Source organism: Tupaia chinensis, unplaced genomic scaffold (genome assembly GCF_000334495.1).
Source record: "Tupaia chinensis unplaced genomic scaffold, TupChi_1.0 Scaffold000605_1, whole genome shotgun sequence".
NCBI lineage: Eukaryota > Metazoa > Chordata > Mammalia > Scandentia > Tupaiidae > Tupaia > Tupaia belangeri.
This window is the reverse complement of record NW_006160123.1, coordinates 3856315-3875792: the sequence shown is the minus strand read 5'-3', so window position 1 is coordinate 3875792 and position 19478 is coordinate 3856315. Positions and strand designations below refer to the sequence as shown.

The 19478-nt window shown below is 42.0% G+C and overlaps 1 protein-coding gene across 1 annotated transcript in view; it reads right to left on the bottom strand.

Moving 5' to 3' along the window:
• Positions 1-13259: 13259 nt before the first annotated feature.
• GPR176 (G protein-coupled receptor 176) overlaps positions 13260-19478 on the bottom strand; it is a 140520-nt gene continuing 134301 nt past the window's right edge. Inside the window, exon 3 of the mRNA XM_027775834.1 lies at positions 13260-16465. Coding sequence (XP_027631635.1) covers positions 15346-16465 — 1120 coding nt within the window. The 3' untranslated portion in view covers positions 13260-15345. The remainder of the gene's footprint in view (positions 16466-19478) is intronic.

Sequence of the window (19478 nt, the reverse complement as noted above, 5' to 3'; positions counted from 1 at the left end):
TTAGAAAAATAGAGAGCCAAGATATTTGTGGGACACAGTAATGATTTATTACCTGTTGATGATATCATGTATAGTATTCTCAGTTGGACTGGTTTGAGGTGTATTTCATGCTGGGTAAATTCTCTATGCAAGCAAAATGATGTATATGTGATCAAATGTAGAAAGTACTAATAATAAAATAAAATGTATATTAAAAATGTTTTCTCCTTGTACATACTTTTCCCTCTGAGTTTCTTTTTTTCTGTGTGTTTTTTTTTTTTGTGGAACTTTTTTGGGCATCTGCCTTTTATGCTAGATACTTTCCTTGAAGAGCTGATAATCTTTGACTGTCTACTCATGTTTAAAAGCTGGGGTTGGAGGGAACGTGTTGATTTGTAGCTTTACTAAAGGGTGATCTGGTTGACTTGTTTGTTGGGAAACTTCTTTTGTCTTCCTTCTTGGACTGATCTAATTTCTCAGGAAAGATACTTATCTCCTCCTTGGAGGGTAAAAATGAAAAAGATCCCTGCAGTGGAGTATGGGAAGAAGACCAGGAGATGCAGAGTGGTGGGGAATCCACACTGAAGAAGGGCAGCTATTCCAGCAGTGCTGAGCAAGAGAGCTGATCTATCAGGGGCTCTAATTACTTCTCAAACATCTGTAAACCTCTCCCTCCTATGTTCAATTTCAAAGGGACCTGTAATAACCAAAACCTTAGCCACGAATGACTATTGTCAGAAAAAAAAAAAAAGTATGAAAACTAGACACCGGGACCAGCAGGTGGCATGGTGGCTAAGGCGCTGGACACTCCCACATGACTAACCATCCCGGACCGGGTGTCTGTCTTTCTCTCTCTCTCTCTCTCTCTCTCTCTCTCTCTCTCTCTCTCTGTCTTGCTTTGGTCAAATTAAAAAAAAAATGAATGAATAAATAAAATTAAATAAATAATTTAAAAAAAGAAAACTAGACACTCAAACCTACAAACAAAATTATTCTTAGTAACCTTAGAAATATGTTTTTTTAAATAGTTAATGCCCTTAAAAGGGAATATATAAGGGGGGGAAAATATCTCAGGAATGTCTACGTCTACTGCTAAATGAGTCACCACTATCCATTCACTTTCCAACTTTTAAAACTTGTGGTTGTTGTAGGCCCACCTTAAACCAGAAAGCATTTTTTTATAATTATTTATTGTATTTTATTTATTCATGCACTTATTTTTTTTTTTAATTTGACCAGAGAGAGGCAGAGGGTGTGAGTGAGAGAGAGAGGAAGTGAGAAAGCAAGCCACCAGATTCAGGACTTGAACCCTGGTCGGTCATGTAGGAGTGTCCAGCGCCTTAACCACCATATCACCTGCTGGTTTCCCAGAAAGCATTTTTTATCCTCTACTAGTCCTTGCATCCTTATGGATTTATGACTTATACGTAACCACCTAAATAGGGCTCTAGGGGAATTTCATGAGGGAATAAAATTGGGTACCTATAATTAATCCACCATCTCTATCAAGAACCACAGATGGTTCCTTCATGGGGTTTTCTTCATGTAAAACTTCAGATATAGCAAAAAGGTAGATCCCAAGAAGGGAAACAATGGGTTAATCTAAAACGATTATTTTATTTTGTTCAATTGTATCCCTAAACTGCAGTTTTCAATACATTTTTCTTTGCAAGTAATAAATCAGCTCATGTATCAGTGACGGTGCTTTCAGCAGAAAATCACAAAACTCTGACTCAAACTGGTGCACACAACGTGGAATTTATTATCTCACTAACTAGCAGTTCAGAGGTGGGGCATCAGATCTAGCAGCCCAGTGATCCTCAAGTACATTTCATTCCTGTCTCTGCTCTGCTGTCCTCTTTGTCACCCTCATGCCATGGCTAGATCTCTCCATTGCTGTCATGATTCTCTCTCTCTCTCTCTCTCTTTCTCTCTCTTTTAAGAATTATTTCAGGGACCAGCAGTTGGCGTAATGGCTGTGTCGCTGGACTCCCATGTAGTCAACCACGGTTTGAGTCCCAGACCCAGTGGCTTAAACTCACACCGGGTGCATGTGCGTGAGTGCCCGTAAGTGTCCATGTGTGCCCAAGATCCAAAGAGGAGAATAGAGAAGGGATTTCAGTGTGGCCATCCCCCTGGGGGAGCGGGGTTTCTTGCTTTCGGTCTCTCTATCTTTCTGGCAAGCACACACATCCTATAGCAAAAACCTCTCTAAAAAAAGAAAAAATAAATAAAAAGAATTATTTCATTTGACTTTGTTTATTTATTTATATTACCAGAGTGAGACAGAGTCAATGAGAGAGAGAGAGGAAGAGAGAGAGAAAGCCACCAGGTCCGGAACTTGAACCACAGTTGGCCATGTGGGATTCTCTAGAGTTTCAACTAGGTGGGATAATTAATCCATGGCAACTTCCTTTCTTATTCCTTAACTGTAGCCCAGGTACTATTGCTCTCTAGTCACTTTCAGTTATGAAAAAGTCTAGTCTAGTTTAAAAAGTCACTATTCCTAATTTAATGTTCTTCCCTTCCCCTGCCCCCAATTCGGATGTAACTTGTAGTCTAAGGAACTCACTGAGGGAGGACAAGCACTGTCTCTACTTATATCTCTTGGTGCCCTCTTCTGGGTCTCTCTATTGCTTCCACAGAGTGAGGAGAAAAGATCAGGGAAAGAAAGAAATGTCTTTTCTTTGATTGGCAGAGCCATTATCCTCTGATTGGGTACTTGAAGGTCATCTCTGGAGCCAGAAAAGGTATGGGTCGGACCACTTTCTATCCTCTTTAGCACCCACTTCCCAGACTGGCCAGTGGCTGGCTTTCAAGTCCAGCTTCTATGGTATCTGTCTGACAATTGGGAAAACTACCCATTGCACCACGTCACATGGTGGAGGTGCAGAATGCCTCTCTTTTTTGCTTTGCCATCTCTATCTCTGTCCAATTCCTTTTCCACATCTTGAAATTTGCACTGGGCGGGTCACAAGTCTACCCCTTAAATAGATATCTGACTGAGGAAGAGACCAGGACTGCATTTTCCACTGATGTCTTATGACCAGGACTGCGTTTTCCACAGATGTCTTATGACCTAAACAACTCTCTTCATGGTTCTTACTTTCTCTATGTATCTAAGCTAGGTTTGTGTGAGAGACAGGGGAAAAGGACTGGGATCACAGAACTCGTTCTGCTGCTTCTTAGTTAACTGAATAAATGTGAGAATTTTAGCTCTTCTTGCCTGAATATTTAGGACTTTAGTCATAAATCTAAGCTATCAGGAGAAGTCCTACTGGGCCTCTTGTTTTACAATCATGAGGTGGCTACCAGAAAAAAAATCGGTGCACAATGCTTCCTCGTTCATATCCAGCAGAAGTGACTGATAACTCATTTATGGAACATAAATCCTGCCTTGAATCTGATCAGTCAACTCAGGGTCCATAGACACCCAGACCAATCATTGTAACCAGGAGGATACCACATACTATTTCTGTTCATCTAATAAGGAATCCCACCCTTGGAGCTGAGGTTGGAGTGAGCTCTGTGAGGAAGGGACAAGGGAGACAGCTGTTTAGGTAGTAGGAGAATCTCCTACAAGTATTCACCTGTTGCATGTGGTCACTTAAAAGCATTCTTGTATGTTTAGAATAGTGTTTGAAGTGCCTGAATGTACTAGCCTTTCTTTCTCAAAACCAATTCAAGTAAACCAATAAAAAAGTTTATCGAAGTTTAAGATACGTATTCTCTTTTGGTGCAATTTCAATTTTCTCACTTTCTCTAGGTCTGTAGTCATGATTTCACCTGTATTTAAAATTGACTAGAGTCCCAGAGCCAGCAGATGGCATAATGGCTATGTCGTTGGACTCCCATGTAGTTGGCCGCAGTTTGAGTCCCAGACCAGGTGGCTTAAACTCATGCTGGGCACGTGTGCATGCATGCCCAAGATCCCAAGAGGACAATGGAGGAGAAAGGATTGTGGCATGGCCATCCCCCCTGGGGGGTGATTTCTTGCTTTCTGTCTCTCTGTCTCTTTCTGGTGAGTGCACGCACCCTATAGCAAAAACCTCTCAAAAAAAAAAAATGACTAGAGTCCTATTATCTCTCAAGGGCTGGTTTTAAGATGAGAAGTATTCCCTCCCATCATTTCTAAATAAGTGTGCATGTTCATTAAACTTTCCTCTGAGAGAAACAACCTAGAGCACAATGCTTCCTCGTTCATATCCAGCAGAAGTGACTGATAACTCATTTATGGAACATAAATCCTGCCTTGAATCTGATCAGTCAACTCAGGGTCCATAGACACCCAGACCAATCATTGTAACCAGGAGGATACCACATACTATTTCTGTTCATCTAATAAGGAATCCCACCCTTGGAGCTGAGGTTGGAGTGAGCTCTGTGAGGAAGGGACAAGGGAGACAGCTGTTTAGGTAGTAGGAGAATCTCCTACAAGTATTCACCTGTTGCATGTGGTCACTTAAAAGCATTCTTGTATGTTTAGAATAGTGTTTGAAGTGCCTGAATGTACTAGCCTTTCTTTCTCAAAACCAATTCAAGTAAACCAATAAAAAAGTTTATCGAAGTTTAAGATACGTATTCTCTTTTGGTGCAATTTCAATTTTCTCACTTTCTCTAGGTCTGTAGTCATGATTTCACCTGTATTTAAAATTGACTAGAGTCCCAGAGCCAGCAGATGGCATAATGGCTATGTCGTTGGACTCCCATGTAGTTGGCCGCAGTTTGAGTCCCAGACCAGGTGGCTTAAACTCATGCTGGGCACGTGTGCATGCATGCCCAAGATCCCAAGAGGACAATGGAGGAGAAAGGATTGTGGCATGGCCATCCCCCCTGGGGGGTGATTTCTTGCTTTCTGTCTCTCTGTCTCTTTCTGGTGAGTGCACGCACCCTATAGCAAAAACCTCTCAAAAAAAAAAAAATGACTAGAGTCCTATTATCTCTCAAGGGCTGGTTTTAAGATGAGAAGTATTCCCTCCCATCATTTCTAAATAAGTGTGCATGTTCATTAAACTTTCCTCTGAGAGAAACAACCTAGAGGCAGAGTTTAATTCTAATGGACCTTAGGATAGTAATATATAAAAGAATTTACATAGAATTTCCTCCATGAAATTTACCAAAGGAGAAAATGCAAGAAAGAGGTGAATAAGCATTTGGTAGGACAAAGCCAAAACAAACTACAAAAAGATTTTTATAAACATTTATGTGAAATAAAAATAAGCTTTAGAATCATAAAATGTCAGAGCTGACATGGGCCCTAAAGTCCACTCCCCCTTCAAGGTTTGAATACAGATCAATGGTTTCAGCCCACAAACTTGCTCTGAGAAAGTATAAATTTTTTTCTTTTTTTTTTTTGCTATTTCTTTATTTTCGTTTTGAGACCCTGATATAATAGAAATAATCTCAGACATTTAAGATTGCTTTCCCTCGCACATTATACCATGGCGTTGGAGACGATGAGAGTAGAAAGGACATCTGTCATCCATCTCGCTGCCTATTTGGTCATCCCTTGCCGATCTTAGCTGGCAATCCATCCAGGTTGTTATTAAGACATACAACTTTCTTGTCCACCTGCGCCTTAAGTTTCAAGTTTTTCCTTCATGACATTCGTGATGGCTATGTTGTTGGACTCCCATGTGTGTAAATATCTTTGAGTTCATCTATGAAGATCCAGCTACTTGGACTCAAGACTAGACTTTTATACCCTGGGGTCCATGAGTTGGAGAGCAGGGCACACACAGGTTTCCTTTGCAATTGCACAAAATCTTGTTTGTTTTTCTGCATCCTTAGGGCTTTGCATGGAGGGCAGCCTTCGGACCCCTTTAGCCAGAAAGTACCTTTGTTTATTCTCATCGCTTACTTCTGGCTTCTCTTCTCTCCACCATCCTCAGCCCCAGGAGAGCTTTAGCTACTAGGGGGAAATGGTCCCTCAAATTATCTCAAACCCTTGGTTAACCCTAAATGTCTCAACCTTATGGCTCTTGATATTTTGGAGCAGAGGGCTCTTCATGTGGGGAGCTGTCCTGTGCATTGCATTTAGTAGCATCCTATTAATAGCTTTTACCCAATAGTTGGCTAGAGCATGCCCCATACCTGGACAGTCATTAACAAAAACCTACTAGGCTAAACTCAGTAATTCTCTTTGTTCTCCTAAGACCTAGGTTTTGATACACAAAAGCTAGGAAGAGACTCCAAGGCTACCTGCTTTCCCTGAGGCAATAAAGGCTTTGTCATTTCTCTTGAAGTGAATGTAAAGGGAGAGGCAAAAGGGAGAAGAGAAATTAGATGCCTAGATGGTGTCATTATTTCAAAAGCATTACCCTACATGTGTTATATTTTCTCAGCTAACACCTTAGAATGTACCCTACATGTTCATTCTAGCACCTCCTTTGTATGTATATTACCTTTTAAATATGAATGATAATGATGGGACCAGCAGTTGGCATAACGGCTGTGTCGTTGGACTCCCATGTAGTCGACTGCAGTTCAGGTGGCTTAAATTCATGCCGGGTGCATGGCAGTGTGGCCATCCCCTTGGGGGGGTGATTTCTCACTTTCTCTCTGTCTCTCTAGTCTTTTTGCTCTATAGCAAAATCCTCTCAAAAAAAAATATATATATACACATACATACATATGAATGACAATGAATAAGCATAAAGAAAGACACTTGGGAGGACTGAAAGATTTAATCACTAAATTCTGATTAATGTGGCTGAAAAACAATTATTCTTTATGCCCAACACACATGCCTACAACAGTGTTGCTCAGTATTGAATTTCCCTTCCAGGTTCAGATCTTGAACTCTCTCTTGTGGATTTACATGAGACTTGGGTGTTTTAAGGAGACAAAGACCTTGCATTTGATGCCTTTTATCCGAAGAGGAATCATTCCGAGGAAATCAATACAAACCAGCACTGACGGTGCTGACAGAAAATCTTTCATCAGCTCATACACAACGGAGTTCATCACTGCTCCAGGTGCTGCCTCCTGTTTATTTCCTCCTTCATCACTCATTCATTTAAACTTGGCCATGGAGGCCCCTGCGTCCTCAGAACATGAATATCCATAGAAGTTCACATTAAACAGTCCAAGAGATCATAGTTCCATTTCTATGAAGGCTTTCAGGACTTTATTCTGCCAACTAATTAGCTTATCCCCTTGGCACAAATAGGGGAAAACACTGACTGAACCTGAGGCAAAGACAGGGGGAGGTGTTTAGCTTCTGACACCTCATGTATGGAGGGTCTAAGATGATTTCCATTTGTTTTAAAAACATGGCACAAAAAAAAGGCTCTTGTTGCAGGCCTGGACATCGGTAGTGATTTCAATTCCTGCTTTATTCACATTTCCAAGGTTAGTTACCATGATTTATTTAGTCCTTCTCCTCCACTAAAATTCAATTCAAATAAGTTTTGTTCCTGAGTAGCTCAGCTCTGACGTGGGGCAGCAGCTGTGTGCCCAAGCCCATCACAGGTGCAGGTCAGCCAAGAGCTCAGCATTACCCAGCAGAGATGGGGTGGGAGCTTTTCTTGCTGGTTGATTCAGACTTGTGCTTGAACTCCAGATGTTTATTTAGCACACCATGTGATTAATTGGTGGTTCTCGCTCTATGGATGGAGCTACATTAGATTTGTATATGTACCTTAAATACTCCATATACTCTGCACAACTTTCACCTCATTGCTATTATAAATTATGTATGTGCGTTTATATTTGGATATGGCTTATAGGCCTGAAGTAAATTTAAACACTTTTGTTTTTGAGGTTTTTGCCATAGGGTGTGTTTTCTCGCCAAAGAGAGAGAGGGAAAGTGAGAAATCATCCTCCAGGGGGAATGGCCTACCACAATCCCTTCTCCTCTACTCTTCTCTAGGGATTTTGGGGACTTGTATACACACACACACACACACATACACACACACACACACACACACACACACTCATACATACACACATGCCTGGCATGATTTATAAGCCAGTGGGTCTGGGACTTGAACCATTATCAGCCTTGTGGTAGTCTAGTGTTTTTTGCTATTATTATTCTGCCAATTTTTATTTTCCTGGGCAAGAACAAACAACTGCAGCACAGAAAAGTGAATGACTTGTTAAAGATTATTCAGAACAAAAAGAAAAAGTGTAGTCTTCCTGTCCTCTATATTCTTCTGCCCCACATAGGGTCAGTCTTAATTTATAAAATGAATTAACATAAATCAGCATTTTTATATAAAGTGCTTTTTTTTGGGGAAGAGATTTTTGCTATAGGGCATATGTGCTCAATGGAAAGACAAATAGAGACAGAAAGTGACAAATCACTCTCTGGATCTTGGGCATGCACGCCTATGTTCCTGGCATGAGTTTTAAGTTGCCAGGTCTACTACTGGAACTGCAGTAGACTAGGTGGGAGTCCAGCAACGTAATCATTATGCCATCTGCTGGTCCCATAAAATGTTTTTATATAGGATTTTCAAAATAGACCTGCAGTAGAAAAATCAAGGGCCAAGAAATAGACAATATGACTTGTTCAGTTCTTCAAAGGTTATACTTCATTTTAAGTTTTATCACTCTGAAACTGCATTCCTCAATATTATCCAGCCATATATTTAAAGCAAAGAGAAATCTCACTGCTTCTGTGCTTCAAAACGATCATGCATATTTGAAGTTTGGCTAGACCTGGCATTAGCTTTCTTACAATAGCATAAGCTCTCCCTCTTTTTAAAATGTAAATACATTCTGTTTCTCCAATTCTTTTCCACTCTCTCCCTTCCTTCCCTAATTACTTTTTTTCTATTCCATATTCACTTATTTCTTTATTATTATTATTATTTTATACATTCTATCACAAATACATAATTTAGCTTGTAAAGAGAATTTACCCAACATGAAATACATCTCAGACCAGTCCAATTGAGAATACTATATACAATATTATCAACAGGTAATAAACCATGTCTGTGTCCCACAAATGTCTTACTTCTCTATTTTCCCTCTAATTTCCTTCTCTACATTCTTCCCATCTCCCACCCTCCTTCCACATTGTCTTCAGTGTCTGTAACTATGTTCAATGCTTTTATGTCCTCCAATCTTTTAGTCTCTTCCAGAGTGCAGACTGTTGGTATAATGTTAAGTGGAGATATACAGTGTCTCTCTTTCATAGCCTGGCTTACTTCACTCAGCAATAAATCTTCCATATTTGACCACTTTCTATCAAATTCCAAGGTCTTATTGTTTTTTATGGCTGAACAGTATTCTATAGAGCAGTCATGAGTAATGCTGCAGTAAACATAGATGTGCAAATACTTTTCTGACTGAGCATTCTCCTGTCCTTTGGGTAGATACCCAGGAGTAGAATTGCTGGATTGTATAGTAGTTCTATTTATAGGTTTTTGAGGAAATTCCATATTGTTTTCCACAGCAGCTGGACCAATTTACATTCCCACCAACAGTGTAGGAGAGTTCCCCTTTAACCCCAACCTCATCAGCACTTATCATTTTCTGTATTTTTAATCTTTGTATTCTGTCAGGAGTTAGGTGGTATCTCATTGTGGGTTTTAATCTGCATCTCCTTTATGATGAGGAATGATGAGGATTTTTTTTATTAATTAATTAATTATTTTCATTTCATTTTCTTTTATACATTCAATCACATTATTATTTGTCTTACAAAGTGGATATTTCAACAGGTGAACATTTCTCCCTAGTACAGTTGATAAAATTACAAAATATCTTCAACAGATAATACCACACCTCTTTGTGCCATTAATGCTTTGCCTCCTTATTCCTCCCCCAAATGTCCTTCCTCAGACCCTCCTCTTTCACACACACTATATCTGGTATTTACATCTATATATTGTGTTTCTATATCCTTTAGTCAATTAGTTTCAGTTATATAGTGCAGACACTTGGTATAGATTAAGTGGAGCCATACAATGCCTCTCATTCATAGCCTGGCTTGCTTCACTCAGCAGTAAGTCTTCTATATTCATCCACTTCCTGTCAAAAGCCAGGGTTTTTTTTTTTTTTTTTTTAATGGCCGAATAATATTCCATTGAGTAAATGTGCCACAATTTTTCTATCCATTCATCTGTTCGTGGGCATTTGGGTTGTTTCCATGACTTAGCAATTGTGAATAGTGCCGCAATAAACATCAATTTGCAAGAACTTTTCCGATTAAGTATTCTTCTGTCCTTTGGGTAGATATCAAGGAGTGGGATCGCTGGATCATATGGTAGTAGGATTTTTTTTTTTTTATGGCTGTTTGTTTGTCTTCTTTAGAGAGTTTTTTTTTTGTTCAACTCATTTTCCCACCTTCTAATTGGGCTAATCATTTTTCTTAGGATAAGCTGCTTGAGTTCCCTGTGTGTTCTAGTTATCAGTCCCTTACTGAGGCATAATTTACAAAAATATTCTCCCTTTTCAAGGGTTGTCGATTCACACTAATTACTGTATCTTTTGCTGAGCATAAACTTCTTAATTTGATGTAATCCCACTTGTTGATTTTTGCGATTATTGCCTGTGTTTTTGGGGTCTTACTTAAGAAGTCTGCATACCCCAATGTCTCCCAGAATTTCCCCAGTGTTTTACACTAGTAGTTTTACAGCAAAGAGGTCTTTGAGGTTTTAGGTTTAGATCTTTGATCCATTTTGATTTGATTTCTGTTAATGGTGAAATATGGGGGTCTAGTTTCATCTTTCTGCAGGTGAATAACCAGTTTTTCCAGCACTATTTGCTAAATAAGTTTTATTTCTCCCATGGATTGACTGATATATTTTTGTTAAAAATCAGTTGACTGTATGTCTTGGGTTTTATTTCTGGGGTCTCTATTCTGTTCCATTGGTTCACCTGTCTTTGTGCCAGGACCATGCTGTTTTGATTATTACAGCTTTATAATATATTTTGGAGTCAGGGAGTGAGATGCTGCCCACTCCACTTTTCCTGCACAAGATTGCTTTGGCAATACAGGGTCTTTCATAATTCCAGATAAATTCTATTATTATCTTTTCTAGATCTCTGAAAATATCTCTGGTAATTATATTGGAATTGCATTAAATATGTAGGTTAATTTGAGTAGAATCACCATTTTGATTATATTAACTCTTCCAATCCAGGAACATGGAATGTCCTCTCACTTTTTTGTGTCATTTTCAATATCTTTTTTAAAGATTTTGACAGTTTTCCCAACCAAATTCTGCCTCATCAGAATTTATTAAGTTGTACATATATAGGTCTTATATTTCTTGGGCCTGGATATTTGAATGCTTCTCTAGGTTTGGAAATTTTTCTTCCAGGATTTCATGAAATAGAATATCAATGCCCTTATGATTTTCTTCACCTTCTGGGATACCAATTATCTGGATGTTTGGGCATTTCATCGTATCTAGTATTTCTTGTATATTGTCCTCATTCTTCCTGGTTATTTTATCATTCTTTTTGATAATTTTTTCTAGGTCAGAGGTTTTGTCTTCTACATCTGAGATTCAATCTTCTGCATGATCTAATCTGCTTCTAATATTCTCAAGGGAAATTTTGATTTCCTATATTACAGTCTTCATCTCTAACAGTTCTGTTTAATTATTTTTATAGTGTCTATTTCTTCTTCAAAATTGTGAAAGGACTTCCTCATCTCCTGAAGCTCATCGTCTCTTTTCTCTTGCAACATCTGGAGTTTGTTGTCTCTTCTCTCTTGTATCTCATTTAGTTTTGTCACTATAAATATTCTGAATTCTTTATCTGACAGCTCCATGAGTTCCACAGTATTGTCTATGGGTGATGAGGAATTGATGTTTTCCCATTGGGGGAGAGATATTTTCTTGATTTATCATATTTCTTGTGCCTCTGTGATGGTTTCTAGTCATCAGGTGACTATATATTTCTTCCTAAATTCTGAGTTAATTCTGAGTGTTCAAAGGCAAGCAGGAAGAGAAGGTCAGAGATCTCTCTGCTGCTCTACTTCCCTGATGCTCACCCAGCAACCTGCACTGTTGTCTCTGAATTTGGCTAATTCAAAGTCCTCCCAGTTTCTAGAGAACAGGGGCACCTGGGACTAAGCTACTGAGCTTCAATTGAGGAAAATATAAGGGGTCACGTGGCAAGAAATGCTGAAGTCTGAGGATTCAGAGGCATGTAGCAGGAGATGAGCCACAATCTCCCTGCAGTTCAATGTCCTTGCTTCTCAGTGCAGCCAGGCCCATTGCTGGGGTGGATGTCCCAATAGAGCAGTGAGCTGGTAAAGAAGTGCTTTTCTAAGTCCCAATTAATACACCTGAGAGTTCAAAGGCATATGAGGGAGGGGACGAGCCAAGTTTTGCAGCACAGTCTCCCAGCCACAAATGGCTCACCTCACTGTACAGCAAGGCCTAAGGTAGATGTCCCAGTGGCATGGGGAGCAGAGAAGTAGTCTAGCACTTTAACCACCACAATGTTAACTTAATCCTCCCAAGTGTCCCATGAAGTACATGATAGTCTCACTTGAATTTTCCTGTAAACAAAGCTTGAAACTTGCAAAGGCTTTGTGCAGGTAGTATATTTGGGGGGTAATTCTTAAAAACATAGGGGCTGGAGGATGCAAGACAGCCAATGAGGGTGCAGAGCCAATTTAAGTATGCATTATTTAGGTACCACAGTGTACAGTGGGGACTAACTCTGCTTGACCTCCTGAGAATTGGACAGATGTCTCCCATTGGTTCCCATGCCACACAGGTCAAGGGTTACTCTCAGAACTAGAGAGCTCTCCCAGACAGACACTGGATGCAGCCAGCAAGGGCCCACTGCAGAAGTGGCAAAAGTCAGAGGTGAAGTGTGTGAGTTGGGTCAACAGAGGCTTCTATCACAATTCTTATCCCCCCACTTTACAGAGAGGAAACAAAGGCACATGGAGGTTTCCTTACCTGCCTAGGTCACAAGGCTAATCAGTGGTAGAACCAGGATTTGAACATGGTAATCTGACCTGAAAGCTCACAGCTCCATCCACCCTGCTATGGACCCTCCTGCCTGAGGGATGATGATAGCCATATTCCACCCTCCTCTTATGCAGCTCTGCCTAGAGATTTGGGCAGTCCACCTACCAATTCAATTTGGAACCCATCCTTTGGGAATTCATTTTCTTTTAGTTGTAACAACATAAGAAAATGCTACCATAATGCTGTATCTGCATTTATGTAAGAAAAATTAATATCTTTCACTTAAGACCATGTAGAGACATTCAGATGTGTATCACTTGAGAGAGAAAAGAAGAAGGAAAACATAGCTCATATCACTTTTTTTTCCGAGTTCAGAAACTGCTTTTCAATATTTTATTAAAATGTTTTTCTTCAAAGAGTATAGAAATACACCTGGCAATGACTTGTGAGAAGTCAACCATCTGCTTCAAACATAATAAGGAATATACCCAACCAAATTCTGCCTCATCAGAATTTATTAAGTTGTACATATATAGGATAAGAACGACACCAAATAGGCTACATTTGACAGATTCTTCTAAAGTGGACACTATTTTCTGGCAGATTATTGTTTCCCTTGATAAAAGTTGTAACAATTGTGAGAATTTTGAAAGATAAGCTTGAGAGGCCACAACACGAACTATCAGGGCAAGGAGTTAAAGACGGCATGCACACAGGGTCCAGCAGGGGCCAGAAAGGATGCGGTGGTCCCCTGTTTCTGCTGTGAGCCAACAACACTGAAGGAGACAAACACAAAGAGGAAGGCACTTCCTCTCCAAGGGGTAGGGTCCTTGGGTTCACACTCAGGAAACACTAGACACCACACCCAAGAGAAGAAAGGAAAAGGAAACTCCCTACACTTGGTCTAAGCTTCCTCCAAGGGACAATGGTCCAGGGTGATTAACAGAGGGATGTGTAAGGACCACTGCCTTTGGGGTGTGGAAGTTTGCCAGTGAAGACACCCCTTCCCTTCAAGCTTGCTCAAGGCACTGGGTTGGCTCCTCCAAGTACTGTTAGTAAGAACAAAAACATCTTCAAAAGAAGAGAAGAGCTGGCACTTGTTTGGCCCTCATGGACAATGAGATGACATCTGTGGTGTGAATTCAGCCTGGTGAAATCCAATCCAGAGTGGACTGGAGCTGATTGTGAGACTAGTTACTGGAGAACAGTGTCCTCCTCCTACCTACTCTGGCTCCAACATAAACTTCACTGAGAAGGAGGAACTGAAGCGCTCACCTGAGCTAGGTGTTGCCTTAGCATTTCACAGTGATTCATTATTCCTTCTTGTTCTGTGTCTCCTCTGTCTAAAGTGAAAGGAAGAACCTCAGCTGCACAGTCTGAAAAATGAGACTGGCCATGCCTGGGTTCTTGAGTCCTCATCGGAATAAAGCCATCTTTGCCAGACGCTTGCCAGTCTTTTGGGCAGAATCAGCTTTCCTAACCAAGTATTTTTAGCTTCATGTTTCTACTTTTACTAACTCTGCAGTTTTTTATTCCAAAAATTTGCATAAGATGATTTATTTTCAGCTTACTTTGCTCATACAGATTGTTATGTAGCACCTTTCACATGAGATCACATGAAAGAGAAAGGACTAGCATGCTGAGGGCATTGCTCAATCATTTTTTGTTCTGAACCTCTAAGCTTCTTTCTCATTTGCTGAGAAACCACAATTGAAGGAGAAAGACACAGTGAAGAGCCTGCAGTGTTTTCCCCTCAGCACAGACCATGACTGGTGTGTGCAGCTGTAACTTTCCAAGGCCTTCGTGATGCTAAGAGAATCTCAGGATAACCAAGGACAAAGTACCCCCCTGACTCCCAGGCACATCTATTGCCATGGCTGCTGAATACGAATGGAATAGTCATCCTTTACCTGTTTCCCAGTGAAAGGGATAAAGGATTCAGAGCAATGGTGAGTCTTATGATTGGGGCTTCCAGGGAAACAGTGTCAGAGGCCAGCTCCCTATCTTCTCAGTATAAAAGGTTTTCCTATTTGTCATTAAGACGATCAAATAGGCAGATTCTTTGTAGCTGCTCCACTCCATAATTATCTTGGGCTTCCCTTGGAGTGCCCCTGCTCCTTCTGAGCTGGTAGACACTTTTCTCTCTGTGAGTTCTCTGCTGAGCCCAGGGAAGTAAAGAGGTCCCCGGAAATGCACATGAAGAGCACCCCAAGACTGTTCCAAAACTGCTTAGCTTTCATCCCACAGAGAAGAATGTGGACTTTCTGGATCACTGAGATTAATGTGTATACTCCCTCAAGAAAGAGGGCATTTGATTCTATATAGATTTCCCTTTCACTCAAAAACATTTGGCCCATACGGGAGGAACCAACCCATAGAGGGCTGAACGCGATCACACAAATCGACTGCCAGAGTGAAGGGATGGCGGGAATAGAGAAGCTCCCTGCTGCTTCCAAATTTGCAATCCTTACTAAGAATCCACTTTTGGAAAAATGCTCACTTTGTTGTTTCTGCTCATCTTCCGCTCCACCCTGCCTACCTTGGGCATCTTTGTCTGGATCAGTTCTTCTGGGGTGTTACCCAGAGGGGGAAGCAGCCGCTTCTTGCTGTTTCGGGTTTCTGAGAGCCACTGAGGAGGCAGCTCGAAAGGCCCAAAGCCAAATTGCAGGGAATACTTGTCAGGGAATGTTTCAGGTTCCACAGGGGCTGCAGGAGCCACCTGGGATATAGAGTCCACTGGGCCTAGGGGTGGTGCCAGGGGTATAAACTGAGGCCCCTGTTCTTCCTCTAGGCAGGTAGTGAGCATCTCCTTAGCCTGGAAGTCAGCTGAGCCAACATACTTGGCTTCGCTCTCTTCCTCATCCTCTGTGGGCTTAAAGATCTGCTGCTGCCCAATGTGAAACATCTCCAGGAGCTGGCTGCCCGAGCGCACGCTGGGTTCCAGGCTGGCATCAGCCACGCCCCCTGTATTAACCACATTGCGGCGACTGTACCGGTGGTGCAGTTGCACCAAGGTCCCTATCAAGCACTTGCGGACAGATTTGTTCACAGTAAGAAAGAGCACAGGGTTCGCCAGCAGAGAGACTTTGGGCAGCCAAATGGCAGTGAGCAGCAAGAAGACAGATGTGTCGGGGATATTGAGCACAGTCTGGTAGACGACCAGCGTGGCGTAGGGCACGCTACATAAGATGAAGACCATCACCATGGACAGCAGAGTGGCGTGCAGCTCGGCCTCCCGCTGGGAGGCGTAGGGGATAGAGATAGTGTTCTGTGGGGTCCGAAGCGCTGCTATGATGACCTTCTTCTTCTGGCTGGCACTCAGGGCCCGTCGGATCAATATCAAGAAGAGGAACACCACAGCCACAGGCACAATGATCGTGGTGATGTTATAGATTAGCACGTACACCAGGTGGCCCAAGGAGTTGCTCCAGACCTCCGTGCAGGTGGACATAGCATAGATGTCGGCCACATTGGTCACTGCAAACACAGGGATGCTGGCCACCACCGCATGGGCCCAGATGTACATCACCAGTTCACGGGACTTGGCATCAGATATTTTTCTCTCCAAAGGATAAAGGACTGAGTAGTACCTGTGAGATAACACAAACAAAATTAATTTCACAGGAGAGACCCTTTAAATTAGGGGACTATCTATATTAGCAAAAGCAGAAGGGCTTAGGGGAAGCCAACTTTAATTTGGCCTATGATAGAGGATAACTGGGAGAACCCAGAAAGCCATCACTAGACCAACATGAACAAACAAAAATCTTGCCAAAGAAGCAGAGAAAAGCCTGGTCTCCATGTGACTCTAAAGACTCTGTCTCTATTAGGAAAACCATAATGAAGCCACGTAACGGCTAGCTTTAGAATTACTACCAGGACTACACCCCAAAGAGTATCCTCAACATAAAGGATGTTTCCATCTGCTTTAAAGACAACTATTTTTAAAAGGTGATTAGTAAAAATTTTATATGGGCAAGCAAAACTTTCAGGCAATTTTTCCTTCTTTTTCTTCTTCCTATCTCTCTTTTTTTAATGCCAGAGGGCATGTCATTGAGGAGAGAGAGAGAGCAAGCGCCCCCAGCAGGGCCAGACTGTGCTGTATCCCTTCCTCCATTCTTCTATCCTGTCAGGATCCTGAGCATGTGGGCGTACACACATACATGCATGCCTTGTGTGTTACTGCCAGGGCCAGGATTTGAACTATAGTGGGATATGGCTTTCTGCATGACAAGGCCAACTACCACTTCAGGCATTTTATTTTAAGTTTATTTATTTACTTCTTCTGAGAGGGAGAGGAAGAGAAACAGGCACTCCTAACAAAATCTTCATGCTGTAATCCAACCCCAGTCTCAGCCCGCCCAGATCATAGGCATGCACATACATACCCAGCATGCTTGGGAAAGACCTGAAATGCAAACCCAGGACCTCTCCTATGTGGTTCCCGATGCATTACTGCTACACCACCACCTGGCCCAACTTTCAGGTAATTTTCAAAGCCAATAACCAAAAGAAATTTCTCCACACACACACGCAAAACAGGCAGATACCACAGTCTATATGCTGGGTATCATTGGCACTGAAAGCTGCTCAGGGCAGAAGAACCCAGCATAGGTATAAAGGACGGACTCCAACAAGGTCCTTTCACAAAATCAATGCAGCTGCCAAAATTTATGCCTACTAAATAACTATTGTTCCCAGAACCAGCAGGTGGCATGGTGGTTAAGGCACCGGACTCCCACATGGCTGACTGAGGTTTGAGTCCTGGACCTGGTGGCTTGAAATTCACACTGGGCGTGTATGCACGTGTACCAAAAACCCTGAGAGGAGAATGGAGGAGAAGGAATTGCAGGGTGGTCATCCTCCCAGGGGTTGATTATTGCTTTTATTTATTCCCTCTCTCTGCCTCTGTCTATCTCTCTTCTGTGCAAACGCATGAGTTCTATGGCAAAAACCTAAAAAGAAAGAAAGAAGGTAAGAAAGAAAGAAAGACTGACTCATTGTTCCCAGAACAAACACTCATAACCCACTGTAAGAGCAATTAATAATTCTAAAATGCCTGCACAATTCAATTTTAGTTCAAGACAGATGAAAAGCACTTTATTTCAATATCACTAATGATCTGGGGGCACTAAGTAATTCTTCAGACCCTAGAACCACACTGCCATGAAAGGGCTGCCACTACCCATCAGAGACCTCATGGTTCCTTCCCATTTTTTCTGCCTTCATCTCTGTAATCAGATAATGCTGAAGTCAGCCTGACAACCTTCACTCATGAGGCCAGGAAAGCCTTCCTGCAACTCATGTTTCTGAGTACTGCATGGTGCCAGGTGCTGGGTTACAGCGCTGGGAAGACACACAGGAATGCCTGGGGTGAATCCTGGTGATGCCTCCAAGCGCAAAGGGAAGAAAGGCATGCACACCAGTGACTGTGAATAAGGAGCCCCTGGGTCTGTTAGAGGCAGGCACAAAGGAGGAACAGGACAGGGGGCGCCCAACACTACCTGGGAAAACATCAAAGAGAAGGTGACCCTGGGACAGAGTCTGGAAGGGGGTCATGCTGGGGGAGAACATCCAGGCTGAGGGGAGATGTGATGTAAACCAAACAGTGACCATGGATGATCGGAAGGGGGTGGAGCTCAGCGTTCTGGATTTCTTTCTGAGAGGAAACAAAGAGAGAAAGAAGTGCAAAAGTAATGCAGGTTCTTAAGTGTTTTTCTCTGAATAGACAAAAACTTTCCTAATTACAATTCTATAAATATGTGATGGCCCCATCCCCACACACGAACACATGCCCAGGAGTCCCCTGGCCCTGATTACCATTTGTTCACTAGCATGTAACAGACCCAGGCTTCCCTTAGTTCCCCATCCAGTATGTACTGGCAAACAGACTGCCACACAAGCACACAGAGCCATGGTAAACAATGCCCTGAGGATGTACATCCCTAGAGGATGATGCGGAAGTGTAGGCGGCCTCCCAATTAAATTGCTGACCTGCCACCACGAAACAAATAGCTGTGAAAGAAAAGAAAGAATTGTCCTGCCACCATCCTGATGCCTACAAGTAATTTGTATCTCTGAACCAGCAGATGACATAACGGGTATGTCACTGGACTCCCACATGCCTGATTGCTGTTCAAGTCCCAAACCTGGCAGCTTCAAACTCATGCCAGGTGTGTGTGCATGCATGCCCAAAATCCCGACAGGATAATGGAGAAGGGATTGCAGTGTGGCCATCCCCCCTGGGGGTGATTTCTCACTGTCTCTTGGTCTCTCTCTCTGGTGAGTGCATGCATCCTATAACAAAGATCTCTCTTAATTAAAAAAAAAATAGTGTGTATTTCTGAAAAATAAAATAAGAATTCGCCAGCCTTGTTTCTCTATCAAAATGACTTGTTTACCTTTAAAAAAAAAAAAAAAGGATGGGGTACCAGCAGTTAGCATAATGGCTATGTTGCTGAACTCCCATGTAGTCGACTGCGGTTCGAGTCCCAGACCCGGTGGCTTAAACTCATGTCGGGCGCGTGTGCGTGCATGCCCAAGATCCCAAGAGGAGAATGGAGGAGAGGGGACTGAGGCGTGGCCATTTCCTCGGAGGGGAGA